The sequence below is a fragment of the Rana temporaria genome, chromosome 1 (genome assembly GCF_905171775.1).
Source record: "Rana temporaria chromosome 1, aRanTem1.1, whole genome shotgun sequence".
In the NCBI taxonomy this organism is placed as follows: Eukaryota; Metazoa; Chordata; class Amphibia; order Anura; family Ranidae; genus Rana; species Rana temporaria.
This window is the reverse complement of record NC_053489.1, coordinates 529,508,294-529,530,710: the sequence shown is the minus strand read 5'-3', so window position 1 is coordinate 529,530,710 and position 22,417 is coordinate 529,508,294. Positions and strand designations below refer to the sequence as shown.

Below are 22,417 nucleotides of genomic sequence, written 5' to 3'. Positions count from 1 at the left end.
TTTTGTGCATTATTGCTTTTGAAGTCGATTTATACTGAATGATTATGAAGGAGTTGATTTAAATGCAAGGAATAGAAATCCTTTGTGTTTTCGGCGTCTTGTTAACATCTCCTATGTTAGAGGGAAACAGTTTAATAAAAAGAGGGCTTGCTGACGTCTGTAGAAATGATATTTACTGTTGTTATCCTACACCCTCAGAAAGTAAACATCCTCAGAACATGTCTGACATGATTCATATCCTTGTAAGCATACAATACAGTTTATCTAAACTACTCATTGTTGGAAATGGTAACACGGAATCTCGTAAAATAAGCGTTTGAGGGACGTCACTACAAAAAAAGAATGTTTCGGTTTATTGGTGTTGAAGTGAAAATCAGGCTTTCTCATTTAAGCAAGGTCGTTTTATTATTTTTTACAGTACAAAATGGATCTATGCAATTTTTTTTACAGGCATTACATGCATTTCGCGTCCCTTGTTATTTTATCTGTTTATTATAAATATACTATATTACATGAGGCAATATATACAAGGTGTGGAATGTTTGTTGCCACTAGCTTGCCATCCACAGAGAGAATGTGATGAAGAGACTGGGCAGGGTGGTGGAAGGCTCCATTCCCAGACACAGTATTAGCACAAGGCCTAAGGCAGCGGAAAGAAACACGCTTCTTTGGTCTCTGATAATCCTCTTGACAGTCTCACAAAACTAGAAAACAAGGCAAATATTTGTTAGAGTGATTATAAATAGACAAGTAGCATCAAAGAAGTAGCAATTTCAATGATTTTCCCACAGTTATCAAATCTATTCACAAACAAGGATTTGGGACATTTTAAATAATGGCACGTTTTATAACTGAAAATACTTCTTACCAAGGAATACAATTCTTCAGGATTCTTCTTTAGGCCCCGTACACATGACCGAGTTTCTTGGCAGAATTCAGCAAGAAACTCGATCGGAGCCGTATTCTGCCGAGAAACCCAGTCGTGTGTACACTTTTGGCCGAGGAAACCGACGAGGAACTCGTCGAGCCAAATAGAGAACATGTTCTCTATTTCCTCGTTAGTCAATGAGGAAACTTGGCTCGCCGAGATCCTCGGCGGCTTCACAAGGAACTCGACGAGCAAAACGATGTGTTTTGCCCGTCGAGTTTCTCGGACGTGTGTACAGGGCCTTAGGCTGCATTCCGTCCCTGCAATTTCAAATGGCTGCAAAATGCAGGACGCGTTTGCGATTCCATTACTTGCTGCGATTGTCACGCGGTAAATCGCATTGTAAACGCAATGTGCGAATCGCCCAGAAAAAGCTCATGTCACACGTTGCGATCGCAGCATGATTTACTGTGCGCCGATCACGACAAAATCGTGGCGCAATCGGGGTGCCATTAGAAGGGCATCACCATAGGTGTGCGCAGCCTATTGCATTAGGGTGTGCACCCCAAAGCTCAAACACACGTGTGTGTGTATATACCGTATGTATATATATATATATATATATATATATATATATATATATATATATATACACATACAGTACATACACACACTCTTATAAATACATGTAAAAAACAGAAGGCAGTGGATGGTGTTTTCAGTTTTTCCTATTTTTATTTATTTTTATTTTTTACAATGTTATTGTTATATTATTTTTTACAATTTTATAAAAACAACACATTTTTTTTTTTTTAGGAGCCCTGTTGGGGGGCTTTGGTGAAGTATCATCAGGGGTAATCTGTGCCCCAGGGGTGATTAGGGTGTGCCCAGGCACACCCCCTGCGCACGCCTATGGCCATCACAATCACATCCCCCGTTTTGCAGCCATTTTAAATTGCGGGGCAGAATTGCGGCGATTACATCTGCAATCGTGTGTGAATGCAGCCTAAGGTCAGACTTAGCACATCTTTATAGTCTTATTGCCCAATAGATATTAAGATCTCAAAATCTTCCTTCCTATTGCTGCAGAAATTTATATCATAGCAAAGGAATAAAGGAAACTGGACTTTTAGTACATTACTTCCGGAGATCTGGCAACAAGGAAACATCAGTCTATCTGTGCTTAAAGCGGCAACCAAAAATGTATTACAAAGCAGCTTACCAATCATTAAATGTGATGCGTTTGTTTTTTCCTTTTTCTAGCTTTTTTCTCTCTATTTTAACCTGGTAATCTAGTCAGTAACTCACCTCTTGTATTAGAGTGCCCCCACTCTGGATAAAAGCGCACAGAGGACACCAGCATTGTCAGTCTGGGGGAGGGGATTGTTAGATGTACTAGTAGACAGGGGCAGACTGACAACTCATAGGGCACCTGGGCAATAGGAGATTACGGGGTCCCCGGGCAATAGGAGATTATGGGGCCCCCAGGCAATAGATTATGGGGCCACACAGTATACACACATACAGTATACATGCACAGTATACACACACACACACACAATATACACACACAGTATACATACACACAGAATACACACACACTGAAAAGGTACAAGAGGCGGGGCAGTTATAATCTTGGGATTTTTAAAAAAACGCAGATTTTTACATACGGTCCCTGGTTTTACTGAGACTGGCAACTCTGATGGGGCCCCCTAGTGGTGTGGGGCCCTCGAGCAGTGCCTGAGTGCCCAAATGGTCAGTCCGCCCCTGCTAGTAGATTTAGATACACTAATAAATTGAAGCCAAACTCCAGCTAACACTTTATAAGCAGTTACAGCATTTGTGTTTCCTTTTAGGATAAAGGTTTTACATAAATAAATAAATAAAAATTATCACTGCAAGCACCCCCATCAGTGGTAAATGGTTTGTCTCAACCCTCAAACTGTTACATTTTCAGGACAGCTTGTTCTGTTGCAAAACAACAAACTTGCTGGCTAGATCACCAGGGGACAATAAAAGAAAGAAAGCCTAAACAAAACAAATAAAATAAAATTAAGTCTAAAAAATAAAACGAGTGAAAGAAAATGAATGCAGCCATCACTTGTAAGAATTGATAAGCTACAATATATTTGCTTTTGGGTTTAATACTCCTTTAAACTGGTTCTAAAGGCAGGGCGTTTTTTACCTAAATGCATTCCTCATGAATTTGTATCTCCCCCTTACCTTCTTTTATAATTAACCAGGTCTTTTCCCGATCCAGCACTGTCCCCATTCTCTCTCTGGCTCATTCTGCAGTCAATCAAATCATGTGAGCAGGGGGCAGGACAGGGCCTGAGTAAGTCGGCAGGTGCACCCTATATAGGAACCAGCTTCTTATGGGGATACACAGAGAAGAGGAGCCAAGGGTGCTGGTGGGGAGTCCAAGAAGAGGAGGTTCATGACCGCTTTACAAGCACATAATATATGTTTTTTTTATTATTATACATTTTACAATCACTTTAAAGCAGAGTTCCACCCAAAAGTGGAACTTCCACTTATCTGCTTCCTCCCTCCCTCTGGTGCCATTCGGGTAAAGGGTGGAACAGGTACCTGTTTTTGACAGGTACCCTTCCCTACTTCCTGGAGACAGTGCCGCAGAGCCATCCCTCCTCCTTTCTCCACCGAAAAGGCTTCACTGCCGGTTTCCCTTACGAGGAATGGCGGCTGCAACACCCGACAGCCGATCTGAAAATCGTCTGGGGTGCCGACATTGCAGGCTCTCTGGACAGGTAAGTGTCCATATATTAAAAGTCAGCAGCTACAGTATTTTTTTTCCCCAGGCAGAACACTTCTTTAGGTATAAGTAAAAATGTTTTTTTTTCAGCTTGGATATAGCGAATATAGATTAGATTTTTATTGCTTTCCATGTCCCTGTTAGAAAGATTTATCCTCTCCATTTGTCTTGTTTATTATTATTACTGAGAGTGAATGTGAAAGAAAATCCCAAATTCTGGGTTCTCCCAACAACAGAGGAACTCTTCATACGGGGACACTAGTTCTGTTCTCACTTTAGAGGGATTTCCTCTCACTTTCTGTTTTAGCTATGGGGAAGGAAATAATTAGGAATTTCCCCAAAGGGACCACAGATGGCAAAAAAAACTGACAGGGGTTATAACACTACCTTACTCTATCCAACGAGAAAAATATACTTAATAACAATATTGCACACAAAGATCACATACCACCTCATCTGGTAGTCCCTGCCAGTGCTGTCAGCTCTTCCCTTTTTTGGGTGCCTCCTGTAGCAAATCAGGTGCTAAGGTGGCACTCATGTGGAGCCCTGACACACAGAAACTGGTAAACCACATTCGTGCTCCCCAGGAGCAGGAGCCTAGGATTCCACTGCCCTCAATTTCTCCTGTAAAAGCAGGAAGTGAGGTGAGCGGTAGGGAGTCAGAGACAACACTGGAGTGGTTACATGAAGCCAGGTAAGTTTTATTAACCTCCTTAGCGGTATCCCCGAGCGTGACTCGGGTGGTTTTTCCATGCTAGGATCGGTATCCCCGAGTCACGCTCAGGGTAGATGTGCAGAGCGTGCAGAGGCGCGGCTTACCTCCTCGCAGCATCCACAGACAAAGTTACTTACCTTGTCCCTGGATACTGCGATGCATCCCCGTTGTGTGAGCGAGCGGCGTCCTCGCTCGATTCACACAGTACCCGTGTGCCGCCGATCTCCGTTCCCTGCGACGTTATGACGCACGGGGGCGGAGAACGGCGCCAAATTCAAAAAAGTAAACAAACACATTACATACAGTATACTGTAATCTTATAGATTACAGTACTGTATGTAAAAAATACACATCACCCTTGTCCCTAGTGGTCTGCCCAGTGTCCTGCATGTAGTTTTATATAATAAAAACTGTTCTTTCTGACTGAAAACTGTAGATTGTCCATAGCAACCAAAAGTGTCCCTTTATGTCAAAAATAGTTTTAGACCAGCTAGAAAACAGCGATAATAAATTATAATCACTTGCAGAATTGAGCGATAGCGATTTGTGGGGACATTCGTCATAAAAAATTTAAAGTAATGACAGTGACAATTCTGCAACTGAGCAAATTTCAGTGATTTTGAGTTGATTACATTATTATATAAGTTTTATTATAATTATATTATTATTTGTTATAATTATTTATAATTATTTATTATAATTTATAATTTTGTTTTTAAAAAAAATCATACCCGGGATGCCTACAAGACTCTTGCTTGGTCAGATTTAAATTAGTTATTCCTAAGAATTGCAGGCCTACAGTATAAAACGCCAAATTTCCTTGCAAAACAATTGTACCGCTTTTGGTACGTAATTCCAGACAGAATCATACCGCCAGGGAGGTTAACAGAGAGGAACTGTTAGCTGGGCCTTTTGTAACTCAATAATAGCTCCCAACTGTCACTGATTTTGACGGACTGTACCTGATTTGGACTAATGTCCCGCAGTCCCTCATTCCTCCTCATTTGTCCCTCATTTTGGTCTGATCTATATAGATGTATATAAAATGCACTTTTTATCTATCAAAAAGTATTTTCTAGCACTTAACCTTTCATCCAATTTTGAAATTGCTGCATTTGTAAATTCCAAAAGCCAACATAAAGGAATTGTAGTGGTAAAAAAAAAGCACGTGTGGGTTTAACCAATCTTGTTTTTTGTACAATTCTCCTTTAAAGGGGCGTGGCAAAGGGTGCATCCTATGCCTGCATACTTTTTCTGATAGGTGTCCCTCATTCCCATCTCAAAAAGTTGAGAGGTATGCCTCATTGCACAGAATGTATTAGGGTAAAAAACATGCCATGCAGTGCAAGGGTCTATCTGATTAGATATACACTGAATGAATTATTTAAGCAATCGCTACACTAAATAGAGGTCAGTTAATTGAAAGAAGATTGTACAATTGGACAGTAATGTTTGTCACAGCTTTAGGGGTGGGTATATATGAGATTTTAAAGGTCCACCTGATGCTGGGTGTGCCTGGCACAGTGTGAACTGGAGCCAGTGTGACCATGCTACCTGCAAGCATAGCCAGGGGCAGGTGTAGCTAGGCTAGCCTTTCTCAACACAGAGGAACCTTTGAAATAACTTTCCGGTCTCAGGAAAACCCTGCTAAAAATTACTATATCTACATTCATGATACATTAAGTGTGATGGTCAGTCAGAAGAAGAATGCTTCTTACAGATAGCTAAAAAGATCAATGGTGTCAGTGGTAACTTATTTGAAAGGCAGAAATTGCTCATTGCTCAAGGAACCCCTAGCAATATTTGGAGCAAGCCATGGAACCCTAGTTGATGAAACCCTGAATTAGATAGTCACTGACAGCCCACATATACCTAGCCTTAGTAGGAGAGCTGTCCACTCCTGAAACCAACTTGTGTTTTAACAAAAATGCATACTTCACTTTCAACGGGGACAATATCCCATCTATGGAGTCACATTGCTATCAGTTTTAATCTTGTGCTGTGCCTTTTGTGCTCTCTCTCAAATGACATGGACTATACATACACTCTGACCTTTGAGTCAGTCTTTAATAAGCATTCAGGTCTCTTTAAAATGCCCTTGGGGCAGCCTTGAAGGTTAAATCCTGTCTTGTGGTTCAAAATGCTTTATCTAATGTCTGTGCACAAGACCTTAACATAACTGCTGAGCCCTGCCAGGTGCCCTCTACAGATGTATTGCCAATGGTACAAGTCTCACACTTTGACAAACATTGATATAACAAATGCATAATGTATACAGATTTGTTTGCCATTTTCACAACCAACTAGCTGCCACTGTGTGCTGTAGTATTCTAAAGGCTTATGCCTCGTACACACAACCGTTATCCTCAGCAAAAAAATGCTGGCAGAGCTTGTTTGTCGTGTATGTTTTTCGTCGAGAAAACTGTCGTGGATGTCGACTAGAAAAAAAAGAGAACATGCTCTCCTTTTTCTCGTCGGGAGTCTCAATTTTTTCGATGTGGTTCTCGTCGAGCTGGTTTACGACGAGAAACACGTTCGTGTGTATGCTGAGACGGGAGGGCACCTTCGGTAAATGTAGCGTTCGTAATGGCGATAGCACATTCATCATGCTGTAACAGACTGAAAAGCGCAAATCGTCTCTCACCAAACTTTTACTTAACACGCAGTAACATGAGATTAGCAAAAGCAGCCCCAAGGGTGGCGCCAGTGGAATCAAACTTCCCCTTTATAGTGCCGTCGTACGTGTTGTACGTCACCGCGTTTGAGAACGACGAGATTTTGTCTCGACAGTGTGTATGCAAGGAAAGCTTGACAAGAATCTCGTCAAGCTTGACAAGAAACTCGTTGAGGAAAACAACTTTTCCTTTACGACGAGATTCTCGGTCGTGTGTAGGCCAACAGTAGAGGAGAGCACCAGCTTCCAGGGGAGCAAGGTATAAGGTATTGTATCCATCATCTTCTAGGCAAACTGAGCAGTTCACCCTTGCAGTGGGGAGGGGAACCTACTGCACGTGTAAATTATTTTTTTCTGGAGTTCAGCTATAAAAACAGTACTACAATTTATTGCTTTATCTGCAGAACATCAATACAGGTTATAAAATAAAATTACATTTTGGCTGTTATGACAACATATATTGCTTTGCTCCAGATTTTATAAATGAACCCCTCTGTGTAAGTCATGGTTACTTTCATCACTATACTACATTTCGCTGGAAAATATTGGCTTCAGTTTCTGAAATAAAGCTGGTGAGCTGGGAAAGTGACTATTAAAATGTAATGCTTTATGAGCAAAACAGAGTGAGAGAAGGAAGAAAGCTTATAATGGGGTGTGTGTATTAAAACCCAGTGAGAATAAGAATTCTGCTTTACTGTTTTGGAAGCAAAGGAAATCCTGCCTCAGGAACTGGTTTGTCTGCCAACTAGAGAGCAGTCTACTCCTCACTTGGCACCTGTGATTTCTACCTAGGAACATAAAGATGGAGAGACGTGCCATAACACAAGGGAGGGGACAGGAAACAGAAAATTGCAGAGGTGTGCCATAATACAAGGGTGGCCACAGGAGACATACAAATGGAGATGTGTCATGACTCAACTAAGGTGTCTACAGACAGAAATTTGGAGAAGAGTATAACACAGGGGAATAACAATGGAAAAATGGAGTGGGGGAGAAGTGTCTCCTGTTATTAGGGGGCAGACATCAGATATAAGACCGTGGAGACATGTCATAACACAAAGGGCTGTCAGGAAACAAAAGGTGGAGAGACATGTCATAACACAAGGGGGTATTAGCAAACAAAAGGGGGAGAGACATGTCATAACACAAGGGGGTATTAGGAAACAAAAGGTGGAGAGACATGTCATAAAACAAGGGGGTATGAGGAGACAAAGATAGAGAGACATGTTATAACACAAGGTGGTATGAGGAGACAAAAGGATGGAGAGACACATCATAACACAAGGGGGTATCAGGAAACAAAAGATGGAGAAATGTGTCATAACACAAGGAATATCAGAAGACACAAAAAAATGGAGAGACATGTCTTAACACAAGGGGGTATTAGGAGACAAAGATGGAGAGACATGTCTTAACACAAGGGGGTATCAAGAGACAAAGATGGAGAGACAGATCATAACACAAGGGGGTATTAAGAGACAAAGATGGAGAGACAGATCATAACACAATGTGATATGAGGAGACAAAAAGATGGAGAGATATGTCATAACACAAGGGGGTATTAGGAGACAAAAAAACGGAGAGACATGTCATAACACAAGGTAATACGAGGAGACACAAATATGGAGAAACATAACACAAAGGGGTATCAGGAGACAAAGCTGGAGAGGCATGTCATAACACAAGGGGGTATCAGGAGACAAAGATGGAGAGACATCTTATAACACAAGGGGGTATCAAGAGACAAAGATGGAGAGACAGTTCATAACACAATGGGGTATGAGAAGACAAAAAGATGGAGAGACACGTCATAACATAAGGGGGTATCAGGAGACAAAGATGGAGAGACAAGTCATAACACAAGGGGGTATGAAGAGACAATGATGGACATGCATGTAATAACTCAAGGGGGTATCAGGAGACAAAGATGGAGAGACATGTTGTAACACAAGGAGGTATGAGGAGATAAAGATGGAGAGACAGGTCATAACACAAGGGGTATTAGGAGACAAAGATGGAGAGACATCTCATAACACAAGGGGTATTAGGAGACAAAGATGGAGAGACATCTCATAACACAAGGGGGTATCAAGAGACAAAGACAGAGATACAGTTCATAATACAATGGGGTATGAGAAGACAAAAAGATGGAGAGACATGTCATAACATAAGGGGGTATCAGGAGACAAAGATGGAGAGACGTGTCATAACACAAGGTAGGAGACAGAAGACAGAAAATTGGGAAATGTGCCATACCTTAAGGGGGTATAATGAGAAAAAAAAAAGATGGAGAGGCATGTCATAACACAATGGGGTATAAGGATTCAAAAAGATGGGGAGACATGTCAAAACACAAGGGGGTATCAAGAAACAAAGACAGAGAGACATGTCAATACATAAGGGGGTATAAGGAGACAAGGATGGAGAGACATGTCATAACACAAGGGGGTATAAAGAGACAAAGATGGAGAGACACATCATAACACAAGGGGGTATCAGGAGACAAAAGATGGAGAGACATGTCACAACACAAGGTAGAAGTCAGAAGACAGAAAATGGGGAAATGTGCCATATCTTAAGGGGGCATCAGGAGACAAAAAGATGGAGAGACATGTCATAACATAAGGGGATAACAGGAGACAAAAAGATAGGACAGATGTGTCATAACATAAGGAGTATCAGCAGACAACAATATACAGTACTTCAATACTAATATACGGAACCTGTTTTTATTTGGAGATTCTGTGAAAAAATATACAAATGTGATATTAATCTTTTTGATTTAAAGTAAAAACATAGAATTGTTGTTTCTCATTCCATTGTCAGCAGAAAAATATAGCTAAAACCCTGAGAATTATAGTAGATTATACTGGTGTGTTATTATTCAGCATCTTTACATACAGAGTTAACAGTTTGTACCTGGCATAAATGAGAGTTCTGTTCTCATAGCCATTTAACACATTTTACTGCTACTGAGTGAAACAGCTTTTTTTCAAGAAAGTACAGACTATGATTTCATAGCATGATTTCCTGTATGAATAACTGTTTTTGCTTAGAAAAATATTAAGATTGTTTTTAAGAAAGTACTACTCAAGTATCCCTCCCGACTGTGTACAGAAGACATTCTGGGAAATTCAAAATGGTTCTAATGCCACTTTTCTGGTGGTGGCACCCTTAAGAAGTTTCTATGTCTTGATGCCGCGTACACACGACCGTTTTTCATGACGTGAAAAATGCAATTTTTTTTAAATGGTCATTAAAAGCGATTGTGTATAGGCTCCAGAGCATTTTTCTCGACGTGAAAAATGGGCATCAAAAATTTAGAACATGCTCTAAATTTCGTTGTGAAAAACGGTCGTGTGTAGGCTTTAACAACGTAAAAAAACGCGCATGCTCAGAAGCAAGTTATTATGAGATGGGAGCGATCGTTCTGGTAAAACTAGCGTTCGTAATGGAGATAGCACATTCGTCACGCTGTAACAGACTGTAAAGCACAAAGACTGAAAAGTGCGAATCGTCTCTTACCAAACTTTTACTAACACGAAATTAGCAAAAGCAGCTCAAAGGGTGGCGCCATCTGAATGTGCCGTTGTGCGTGTTATACGTCACCGAGCATTTTTTTTTTCACGATCGTGTGTATGCAAGGCAGGCTTGACAAGAATCACGTAGAGAAAAGTGTTTCTTGCCGAGAAACCAATCGTCTGTATGCGGTGAAAAACCGTGCATGCTTGAGAACACTTTGACGCATGCGCGGTAGCATACAAGGTTAGTGTGGGGTGTAGCAAGATGGCGGCGATGGCATCGAATGTGACAAGACACTGGTTCTTGCCATTCAAAAGAACAGCTGTTCTTTTGAGTGGCTGTCTGTATACATGGCTTTGCAAGGCAAGCTTGCCAGGAATCCCTCCCCCCCCTCCGGTGACACATTTGGCACCTTTCTTTTTTTTCACAAGAAAATTTGGGAGGAGTAGGGTGCAGATATGAGACAGGTATTTGCACCCCTTCCGGGTCTGATCTCCGCTGGGAATCCAGCCTGTGTCTTCTGGGAAACACTGTTCTCAGGAGAGAGCGAAACCAGTGATGGCGCTGCGATCCTCGCGCATGCGCAGTAGGGAATCGGGCAGTGAAACCGTCAGGCTTCGTATCATTCGTATCTTTTGTTAATCTGAAAAAATAGCTGTTTGGATGAGAATGGGAATAATTGTATAATTATCAATCAGCTGCTGCACTTTCAGGGCTCTAATGAGGAAAGTGTCAGGGTCTGCATTCTTTTAGATGTGATTTCCCTTTTGTTGCAGGGGATTGCACAAATATGACTTGTATCTTAGTTCAGACTTCTGGGGAAATAAGTAAGCCAAACACACAAGCAGGAAATGACAATTTGTGGGGGCATTCTGTACACCGTCTGTGTACAGAACACCTCCAGGTTGCCAGATTGCATTTTACAGAAAATGACAGCTCTGCAGATTGAAAGGGAAAGGCAATTTTTTTTTTAAATTTCAATTAGAATCTGACTTGTGTTGCAATTTTCTCATCTATTTTTTTTTATTTTTTTTTATTTACTATTTTTTTCCCCATTAAGGTGGAGTTACCCTTTAAAGGTAGATGCATGCAAATGTATGAACAGTATGTATGCAGCCAGGAAAATAGGTTCAATTTGTATGCCGTACCTCAAAATAATATTATCCTACAGAAGCAGAATCTAAGTGTGTAGTACATTAAAAAAAAAAAAAATATGCATTTAGGTAATAAATGTGCTAGAAGAAAAAAATATGTGGATAATTTCTGTATGACATAAATATTTATAACAGATTAGTTCCTATTTTATGTTCATGCCATATGTTGAACTGGATTTGTTCCCTTTTTTTCTTGCAAACTTTAATAAAGCTTGATTATACAAAAAAAAAAAGATCATGCATGCTATAAGTCAATGCAAGAAGAACATCATAAAAAACGAAAGAGCAAATACTGCTACTGTAACTAAAAGAGGTTGTAAAGGTTTGTTTTTTATTTTCTAAATAGGTTCCTTTAAGCTAGTGCATTGGTTGACTTACCTTTTCCTTCGATTTCCCTTCTAAATGTTTTTTTCTTTGTCTGAATTTCTCACTTCCTGTTTCTCCTCCGTAAGCTTGCCCCCATCATCCGAGCTGTTCTGGCTGGGGGTTAGTCAGCCAGAACAGCTTACTGAGGAGAAACAGGAAGTGAGAAATTCAGACAAAGAAAACAAAGAAAAAAATCATTCAAAAGGGAAATCGAAGGAAAAGGTAAGTGAACCAACAATGCACTAGCTTAAAGTGGAGGTTCACCCAAAAAGTTAATTTTTAACATTAGATTCAGGCTCGTTTTGTGAAGGGGAATCAGGTGTTTTTTTTTAAATCGAAGCAGTACTTACCGTTTTAGAGAGCGATCTTCTCCGCCGCTTCCGGGTATGGGCTGCGGGACTGGACGTTCCTATTTGATTGACAGGCTTCCGACAGGCTTCAGACGATCGCATACATCGCGTCACGATTTTCCGAAATTAGCCGAACGTCGGTGCGCAGGCGCCGTATAGAGCCGCACCGACGTTCGGCTTCTTTCGGCTACTCGTGACGCGATGTATGCAACCGTCAGAAGCCTGTCAATCAAATAGGAACGCCCAGTCCTGAAGACCATACCCGGAAGCGGCGGAGAAGATCTATCTCTAAAACGGTAAGTACTGCTTCGATTTAAAAAAAAACACCCGATTCCCCTTGACAAAATGAGCATCAATCTAATGATTTAAAGGATATGTAAAAAAGAAGAAAGAAGGTTGCGCTAAAATTAAACAATCTAGTGAAACAAATTAAACATACATGATTAATTGAATAAATTGTGCACTAAATAATATAAAAATGTGAATATGTATATATAAAGCAATTAATTAAGTAAATGAATAAATGGAAAGTCCCAATAATGTAGATAAAAGTCCACGAAATGGTGAATATTAAGCAATCGGACGTGGAAATAACGTTGAAATAGGTGAATCCACAGGCCTTTTTTTCTCAGAGAATAGGTGCAGGAACTCCCTACTTCCGAGTCACCTGTTGTGTCCACCCCCTACCCACCCCCGAGCACCATTCCTTGGTTCCAACCCTCTACTTACCTCTGAGCACCATTCCTTGGTTCCACCCCCTACCCACCTCCGAGCACCATTCCTTGGTTCCAACCCTCTACTTACCTCTGAGCACCATTCCTTGGTTCCACCCCCTACCCACCTCTGAGCACCATTCCTTGGTTCCACCCCCTACCCACCTCCGAGCACCATTCCTTGGTTCCAACCCTCTACTTACCTCTGAGCACCATTCCTTGGTTCCACTCCCACCTACCTCTGAGCACCATTCCTTGGTTCCACTCCCTACCCACCTACAAGCACCATTCCTTGGTTCCACCCCCTACCCACCTCTGAGCACCATTCCTTGGTTCCACCCCCTACCCACCTCTCAGTAATGGATACAGAACAAAGTATCAATTTCCGGTGCTAAGTAATTTGTTAATGATAGGAAGTAAAATAGATCCCCTGTAGCCAGCAACAATGGAGCTCCCCCAGCAACAGTAGACTCTAAACAGCTAGCAACAATAGACCCCTCCCTCAACAGTTGATGTCTCCCAGCAACCATTGTCTCCTAGTAGCATAAGAGCCCCCCCCCCCCTTAGCAACAATAGATCCCCTATTAGCGTCAACTAACCTCCCCAGTAACAATACACCCTCCCCCTGTATAAATGGATTGCCTCCAGCAACAATAGATCCCCCAGCAGCCAGCATTAATAGACCCTGCAGTAAACCCCAGCACCCCTTGCCATTACATACATTCAGAGCTGGAGGTGCCGGAACTGCGTTCCCCCACGTTCCTGCTGAAAAAAAGTCCTGTGAATCCACCACCACCGGGATGATAGGAGCTTAAAGGAACCTATTTAGAAAATAAAAAATTAACGTTTTCAACCCCTTTAACCACTTGAGATCCGCGCTATGGTCGAAAGACGTCCACAGCGCGGCTCTCAAGTGCTGGGTGGACGTCCCTGGACGTCCTGTCGTTGTTGTTCCCTGTGCGCGCCACTGGGGGCGTGCAGCGGGGAAACAACGTGCCCGGTACATCGTTCGGGAGCCGATGCGAGTGCCTGGCGGCTGCGATGTCCGCCAGACACACGCGATCGTCGGTTACACAGCAGGACGTTGAGCTCCACGTGCTGTCAGGGAGAGAGGAGACCGATCTGTGTCCCTTTACATAGGGACACAGCATCGGTCACCTCCCCCAGTCAGTCCCCTCCCCCCACACAGTAAGAACACAATGAGGGAATACATTTAACCCCTTCCTCACCCCCTAGTGTTAACCCCTTCACTGCCAGTCACATTTATACAGTAATTAGTGCATTTTTATAGCACTGATCGCTGTATAAATGTGAATGGTCCCAAAATTGTGTCAAAAGTGTCCGATACGTCCGCCGCAATATCGCAGCCCTGACAAAAAAAATCGCAAATCGCCGCCATTACAAGTAAAAAAAACATAAATCTATTCCCAATTTTGTAGGTGCTATAACTTTTGTGCAAACCAGTCGCTTATTGCGTTTTTTTTTTTTTTTTTTTTACAAAAATACGTCGAAAAATACGTATCGGCCTTAACTGAGAAAAAAAATAGTTTTTTTTAAAAAAAATTGGGATATTTATTATAGCAACAAGTAAAAAATATATATATATATTTTTTTAAATTGTCGCTATTTTTTTGTTTATAGAGCAAAAAATAAAAACCGCAGAGGTGATCAAATACCACCAAAATAAAGCTCTATTTGTGGGGAAAAAAGGACGTTGATTTTGTTTGGGAGCCACGTCGCACGACCGCGCAAATGTCAGTTAAAGCGGCGCAGTGCCGAAAGCTTAAATTTCACCTGGGCAGGAGGGGGGTATATGTGCCCAGTAAGCAAGTGGTTAACAGACCTTTGTACCACTTAATTTTCTCTTAATAAAGCTTGTTTGGAAAAAAACAAACAAACAAAAAAAGAAGAAGTGATGCACACCAATGTCGTTTACCTTATCGGTCTGAAAGCTCACAGGAAAGCCATATCTGCAATAGGTCACAAAGTGCTCGCAGTTATCCCACAGCAGGCTGTATGGCGTGGCCCCCAGTAACTTTTCAGCCCTTTGGGCCACTTCCTCGTTACAGAGGGGTTTTGTCTTGAAGCTGCTGTCCATGTGATTAACTATTATGGTTCCACCATAGGCAAAGTCCTGCACAGTGTCCACCCTGATACTGGCCACCTTAGCCAGGACCCCCAGGATCAGCCTTTTGTTAGTCACCACTTTGTCAATCAGACACTTGTCATCTGTCAGGGTGGTAAGGATATCTGGCATCAGATGGGCAACCTTGTTATTCCCCAAATAAATCCCAAAGTGTACAAACAGCGTCCTGGGAACTTCTAACAAATCTCCCCGCCTAAAATAGGAAATGTCCTGATAATGGTGATCTCCCTCACTTTCATCTGGCATGCTAAAGAGTTTGAAGCTGGCCACCACTGATATCTTATCCAGGAAAAAGATCAACCAATCCGCCAGGGAGTTCTTCATCTTTGTTGTCTGTCTGCTGAGACTAGAATTAGTGCTGAGTGAGGTTCTTGGTTTGGAGAATATTTATAAGGTTTGGGTGTTATAGAATGACATCACTGGTTACGATTGGCTAGAGGGAATTTGGCAGTGGCTGGAGTGATTTGTTTATGTATCACTGGAATAAAGCCTGCAGACATAAACACAGAGCCCGCAGTAGCACTTCTCCCCGAAGCTTTAAATTGCAATGTGTGCATAGAACAGGCGCTCCCTATTACAGAGCAGAGATTTTCCACACTATATAACTGGGTGATTCATGAATGAGGCTTCTCAGAGCTTCACAGAAACAAACCTGGAGGGCCTACTACTTCTTTCCACTTGCTTTTTACTTTTCATCTTCTATTAACACATAGGCACCGCAGATGAGTAAATTGCAATCCATTTTATATTTGACTTTTTCAGGCAATTCTCATGTTTCAGAAGATGCAGCTGACTGTCGGGAATGTTTAACAGTACATACAATGTAAAGGAGAATTAACCACTTGAAGACGAGGGGTAGATTCAGAAAGCAATTACGCCTGCGTATCCATAGATACGCAGCGTAATTGCTAAGTAGCGCCGGCGTATCTACTTTCTGTATTCAGAAAGCTAGATACGCCGACTGTAGCCTAAGATACAACTGGCATAAGTCTCTTATGCCGTCATATCTTAGGGTGCATTCTGACGCTGGCCGCTAGGTGGCGCACCCGTAGTTGTCAGTGTAGAGTATGTAAATTGCATACTTACGCCGATTCACAAACGTACGCGCGGCCGGCGCTCGTTTTTTACGTCGTTTGCGTACGTCGTTTTCGCCGTAGGGCTGCTCCTGCTATTAGGAGGCGCAGCCAATGGTAAGTATGGACGTCGTTCCCGCGTCGCGATTTTCAAAATTTGCGTCGTTTGCGTAACTCGTTTGTGAACGGCGCTGGACGCCATTTATGTTCACGTCGAAGCCAATGACGTCCTTGCGACGTCATTTACCGCAATGCACATCGGGAAATTTTCCCGACGGAGCATGCGCAGTACGTTCGGCGCGGGAACGCGCCTAATTTAAATGATCCACACCCCCTACGGGATCATTTAAATTACGCGCGCCCCTTTTACGAAACGCCGCCGCAAATTACGGAGCAAATGCTTCGTGAATGCAGCGTAGCTCCAGTAATTTACGGAGGCGTAGCGTAAAAACGATACGCTGCGCCGCCGTATCAGTGCGCGCCCCTACCTGAGTCTGGGCCCAGGTTTTTACTGGCACTTTTTGTATATATGTGAAAACCTTTTTTTTTCTGCTAGAAAATTACTTTTTACATTTTTTTTTTAAGTACAGGCCCTAGAGCAGGGGTCTTCAAACTACGGCCCTCCAGTTGTTCAGGAACTACAATTCCCATCATGCCTAGTCATGTCTGTGAATGTCAGTGATTTACAATGCCTCATAGGATGTGTAGTTCCTCAACAGGGCCGTAGTTTGAGGATCCCTGCCCTAGCCACTTGCCGACCAGCCCTCGTCATTATACTGCGGCAAGTCGGTAAGATCCCGTGAACGGCTGTAGCTGTAAATCGAAAAAGGAAGACTAAATGTTTGGGACTTTAAGATGAAGCACACTGCTGAACTCAATAAACCAACTGAGGTAGACATGTTTATTAATTACAAAGAGGGCATGACAAACACCAATTATGGGATAAGTAGATAAAATAATAATGAAATTTAATAGCTAGAGTCTAAACAATGCAAAGTAATACCTAATAGTTTAAATTTAGCATACATGGTAATATATGATAATCATAGGTTGCACTAATTAAAATCTAGACAATACATAGTTGTATCATCAATCTATCTCATAATGACAAAGCATGATAATAAACCAAGCGTCTGAAAGCCGAAACTGTAATGATGGTAAATAAATAAAATAATAACAATAGTGGTTGGTCCATTGAAAAAATTGACAATGTAGATAATAGGCCTGTACTGTGACATATCATTGTAAAGAAGCTCTGCGCGTTTCGTGGTTTGTACCACTCGTCAGTAGCAGATTTGCAGTATGGGGATATCTATGGTGGAAAGAAAATACCAAATTGATATAATGGTAATAAGAGAAATATAAAACATATATAATGTATAGAAGAAAGAGGGGGAGCAAGAGAAGTCCCAATCACTCTCACCTATTGGTAGCATAATAAAATGGTAATACGATGGTATTAATGGTAGGGGGCGGCTATGAAATACATCATCCCCGGGGGCTGAGACGGTTAAAACCAAAGGTACGGCGGCAGCACCAGCAGTATAATAAAAAATATTGTGATTGATTATCATATGGGATGTATATGATAGTGTAATCAATTTCCAGAGGTATCTGTGGAAATAAATAAGTAAATAAAATGGGTTGGTAACATAGCTTGTGGGATGGAAGAAACATTCCATGTGTGAAAGTGGAGAGATTGCATTAAATAAAGGCCATAGAAAGACATAAAGAAGTGCCAGGGTGAAGGTGTAGGAATGTAAGAATGGTGTGGAAATGAGTAAAGGTACCTGCTGGGGTATATGGAAGGGAGTAATCTAAATGAGTGCGATCGTGTTATAAGGATAAAAAATCCTGAAGTGTAAGAGCGGTGCAGCTGGAGTTGAAATAGTAGCCGCAGACCAATGGTACCTGTCAAGGCCATGCAACGTCATTCAGAGGAAGGGGCGCCACCAGCGTCCAAGCGACATGACGCACTCGGCGCTTGGTGCCCAAACCTCCCTCAAGATGAGCGTGGATGGACAAACAGAGGAACGTCGCGGCGTCACAAAGTGACGTCGCACGCTGACCATGTGGGCGTGGCGTCGACCCGCAGTGAGTTTCCCGCCCCCACAGTGGGAGGAGAGGGGGAGGTCCCAAGGTGGGTCGCAGCTCCCGGGGATGGTGGAAACAAGCCCAGCCTCAACTGCCTGAACTGATCCCTATATAGGGACGAAGGAAACATTGGCAAATAGACGTGTCACAGTGGTCATGAGCGTACATATAGTAATATAGCTGTGTGCTTCCATCCCCGATATTATGAACAGAATGCTATGCTAAAGCTAAAGTGGGACTTTAATTTGGTATTTTCTTTCCACCATAGATATCCCCATACTGCATATCTGCTCCTGACGAGTGGTACAAACCACGAAACGCGTAGAGCTTCTTTACAATGATATGTCACAGTACAGGCCTATTATCTACATTGTCAAATTTTTCAATGGACCAACCACTATTGTTATTATTTTATTTATTTACCATCATTACAGTTTCGGCATTCAGATGCTTGGTTTATTATCATGCTTTGTCATTATGAGATAGATTGATGATACAACTATGTATTGTCTAGATTTTATTTAGTGCAACCTATGATTATCATATATTACCATGTATGCTAAATTTAAACTATTAGGTATTACTTTGCATTGTTTAGACTCTAGCTATTGAATTTCATTATTATTTTATCTACTTATCCCATAATTGGTGTTTGTCATGCCCTCTTTGTAATTAATAAACATGTCTACCTCAGTTGGTTCATTCAGTTCAGCAGTGTGCTTCATCTTAAAGTCCCAAACATTTAGTCTTCCTTTTTCAAATTCATCAGGGATGGAGGTATATACTAGGTTTGCCTCATTTAAAGTCCCACTTTAGCATAGCATTCTGTAGCTGTAAATCGGTCTCTTTAAGCAGTATAGTAGGCACACACCCGCTGCATCTTGGGGGTGCCGGTGCTCGTGACCGCCGGCCGCGAGCGATCGTGGGCACGAGAGGCAGAACAGAGACGTGTGTGTGTAAACACACAAATCCCTGTTCTGTGAGGAGAGACGGATCGTGAGTTGCTAATAGCTAGGAATCACGATCTGTCATTTCCTCTAGGTCAGTCCCCTTCCACCACAGTTAGAAACACACCTAGGGAACACAATTAACCCCTTGATCGCCCCTAGTGTTAATCCCTTCCCTGCCAGTGACATTTTTATAGTAATCAGTGCATTTTTAGAGCACTGATCGCTGTATAAATGCCAACGGCCCCAAAAATGTGTCAAAAGTGTCCGATGTGTCCACCATAATGTCGCAGTCCCGATAAAATTTGCAGATCGCTACCATTACTAGTAAAAAAAATTGTAATAATAAAATGCTATAAATCTATCCCCTATTTTGTAGACGCTATAATTTTTGCGCAAACCAATCAATATACTCTTATTGCGTTTTTTATTACCAAAAATATGTAGAAAAATACATATCGGCCTAAACGGAGAAAAAAAAATTGGGATATTTATTATAGCAAAAAGTACAAAATATTGTGTTTTTTTCAAAATTGGGGGTCTTTTTTTGTTTATAGCGCAAAAAAAATAAGAATCGCAGAGATGATCAAATACCACCAAAAGAAAGCTATATTTGTGGGGGGAAAAAAGGACTTAATTTTGTTTGGGTACAGCGTCACACGACCACGCAATTGTCAATTAAAGCGACGCAGTGCCAAATCACAAAAAATGGCCCGGTCATTGAGCAGCAAATTCTTCTGGGGCTGAAGTGGTTAGAGAATAAATTGGTGGGTTTGCAATTTTTCCATCACACGGTATTTGCCCAGTGGTTTTTCAACCCTTTTTTAAATTTGAATGCATAAAAACACAATATATAACCCAATTTTTTTTTGTAAAATATAAAAGATGATGTCCTGCCAAGTTAATAGATACCAAACATGTCACGCTCTAAAACTTCACACGCATGTGCAGCGGCAACAAACAATGTAAATGTTACTATCCATAGGCAACCCTTTAAAAGCCTTTACAGGTTACCACTTCATATCTGCAGAGGGGGTCTAGTGCTAGAATTACTGCCCATGATCTGATGTTTACGGCGATACCTCACATGTGAGGGACAATCGCTGTTTGCATGCGTGAGGGACCGACGCACGTGTTCCCTTTTGCACAGGGGGATGGGGCACCCTTAAATTATTTTCTTTTTTTATTATTATTATTTTATTTATTTTGACATTGTTAATTTAGTTGTTTTAGATTTTTTTTTATCACTTTTATTGCTGTCACAAGGAATGTAAACGTCCTTGTGACAGCAATAGGCAGGTGACAGGTACTCTTTAGGAAGGGATCTGGGGTCAATAGGACCCCAAATCCCTCCTTTGAACTTAAAAGCATTCAAAACACCAAGATCTGTGTTTTTAAATACGGTAAATTTTTGAAAAATGTCATAGGTAAACCGGAAGTGAAGTCATGTAATCACTTCCAGTTTACTATAGCAAAGACCAGATCAAAGGGAGTTTTGTATGGGTCTCTGGCTAGCCGGCGGACGTGCCGGCTGGTAGAACGTTTCTCCCGGTGGGACGGAAAAGCCAGAGAGAGCTGTGGAAGGCGGCAGGAGGGGGATCACTCCTGCTGCTTGTGATAGCAAGCAGCGGTAGCAAGTGGTAAGCCACTCAGATTGTTATCACAAGAGAACCCACCGACGGCTCTAAAAAACAGTAGCGGGGCAATGCCTGCAGCTGAAGGTATCATACCGCTACAACCACTTGAAGTCACATGATTTGGCGGCACGTGGTTAAAGTACATGTAAACCCATGGTAACTGGCTTATTTATTTTTCATACTTACTTTTTCATAATTTTTTGCATCATTTTTACCCATTTCTGTCTACATGCAGATCATTGCTCTGGATCAGTTTACTGATGGCGGCAGTAGTGGATCATGCCCATGCAATGTGTGTCAGCATAGCCACTTGTAGACTTGTAGACCTTCATGGCAAGATCACCAGGTACTCTAATGAAAGCTGCAACTTTTAAAAGATTAATAATAACTCTTAGGCCGCGTACACACGACCGAGGAACTCGACGGGCAAAACACATCGTTTTATCCGTCGAGTTCCTTGTGAAGCCGCCGAGGACCTGGGCGAGCTGAAATTTCCCATTGAACAACGAGGAAATAGAGAACATGTTCTCTATTTCCTCGCCGAGGTCCTCGTCGGCTTCCTCGGCCGAAAGTGTACACACGGCCGGGTTTCTCGGCAGAATTCAGCTCTGAACCGAGTTTCTGGCTGAATTCTGCCGAGAAACTTGGTCGTGTGTATGGGGCCTCAGGAATTACAACAAAGTGGAGCTTTAAAAAAATAAATAAAAATTGGACAGCCAGGTCCAGGACAGCCACCCTAATCACCCCTTATGGAACATCAAAGAATAAAGTGCCTTTAGCCCTCCCTGCCCTTTTTGATTACTAACCTGCACTATGCATTTGAAATGGAGATGTATTTAGATCCCAAATAGCTTCCATATATAAAACACATGAGATACTAAAGATATGTAACCACTTAATAATCCCTTTCATAGTAAACACTTTCAACTGGCCATCTGCATCAAAGTAATCCCTCTCTGGTCAATCCCTACTCTTGCAGATTGCCAGCCTCTTATTTACTAATATAGCATACTCTTAAGCCTCGTACACACAGGCTGAATGTCGGGGGAAATCGGCTGGTTAAAAAAAAAAAAGCATCTGTCATTCAGCCTGTGTGTATGCCACCCTGTCCGACTAACTTCACTAACGCTATACAAACTTTCGCTCAACCCGCTGGGTTGAAGGGAAAAAAAGCTCATAGTGTGTACCAGGCTTTAGGCTGGCCGTACATTATTGAATTTTCTTACCTCCAACCACTGGTTGAAGTAAGTGATGATGGGGGAATCCCTCCCACTGTGCTATTGTGTTCTGACAATGGGAGGTTTCCCCAAGGTCAAGATACAAGGATTACTGCTGCCGGCTAAAGCATACGAGAAAAAAAAACTTTAGTACAACCAGCCTATCCA

At 41.9% G+C, this 22,417-nt stretch overlaps 1 protein-coding gene across 2 annotated transcripts; it reads right to left on the bottom strand.

Moving 5' to 3' along the window:
- Positions 1–383: 383 nt before the first annotated feature.
- Positions 384–15,842, bottom strand: LOC120920155 (lecithin retinol acyltransferase-like). 2 transcript variants are annotated; one of them, XM_040332077.1, is made up of 2 exons: positions 15,072–15,813; positions 384–704 (listed from the first exon to the last, which is right to left on the bottom strand). In XM_040332077.1, exons 1-2 carry the CDS (start codon positions 15,603–15,605, stop codon positions 552–554), a joined length of 687 nt encoding a protein of 228 aa, XP_040188011.1. In that variant the 5' UTR covers positions 15,606–15,813; the 3' UTR covers positions 384–551. The 2 variants fall into 2 exon arrangements, with proteins under 2 accessions (XP_040188011.1, XP_040188020.1); XM_040332086.1 differs by lacking the exon at positions 384–704 and adding an exon at positions 7,185–9,772 and having other exon boundaries at positions 15,072–15,842.
- Between the last annotated feature and the right edge of the window lie 6,575 nt (positions 15,843–22,417).

Excerpts from the sequence above, each read along its gene's own strand:
- LOC120920155 (XM_040332077.1), bottom strand. The coding sequence starts at position 15,605 with ATGAAGAACTCCCTGGCGGATTGGTTGATCTTTTTCCTGGATAAGATA. Across the intron at positions 705-15,071 it reads TGAGCTTTCAGACCGATAAG|TTTTGTGAGACTGTCAAGAG; the intron begins GTAAACGACATT and ends CTTGTTTTCTAG.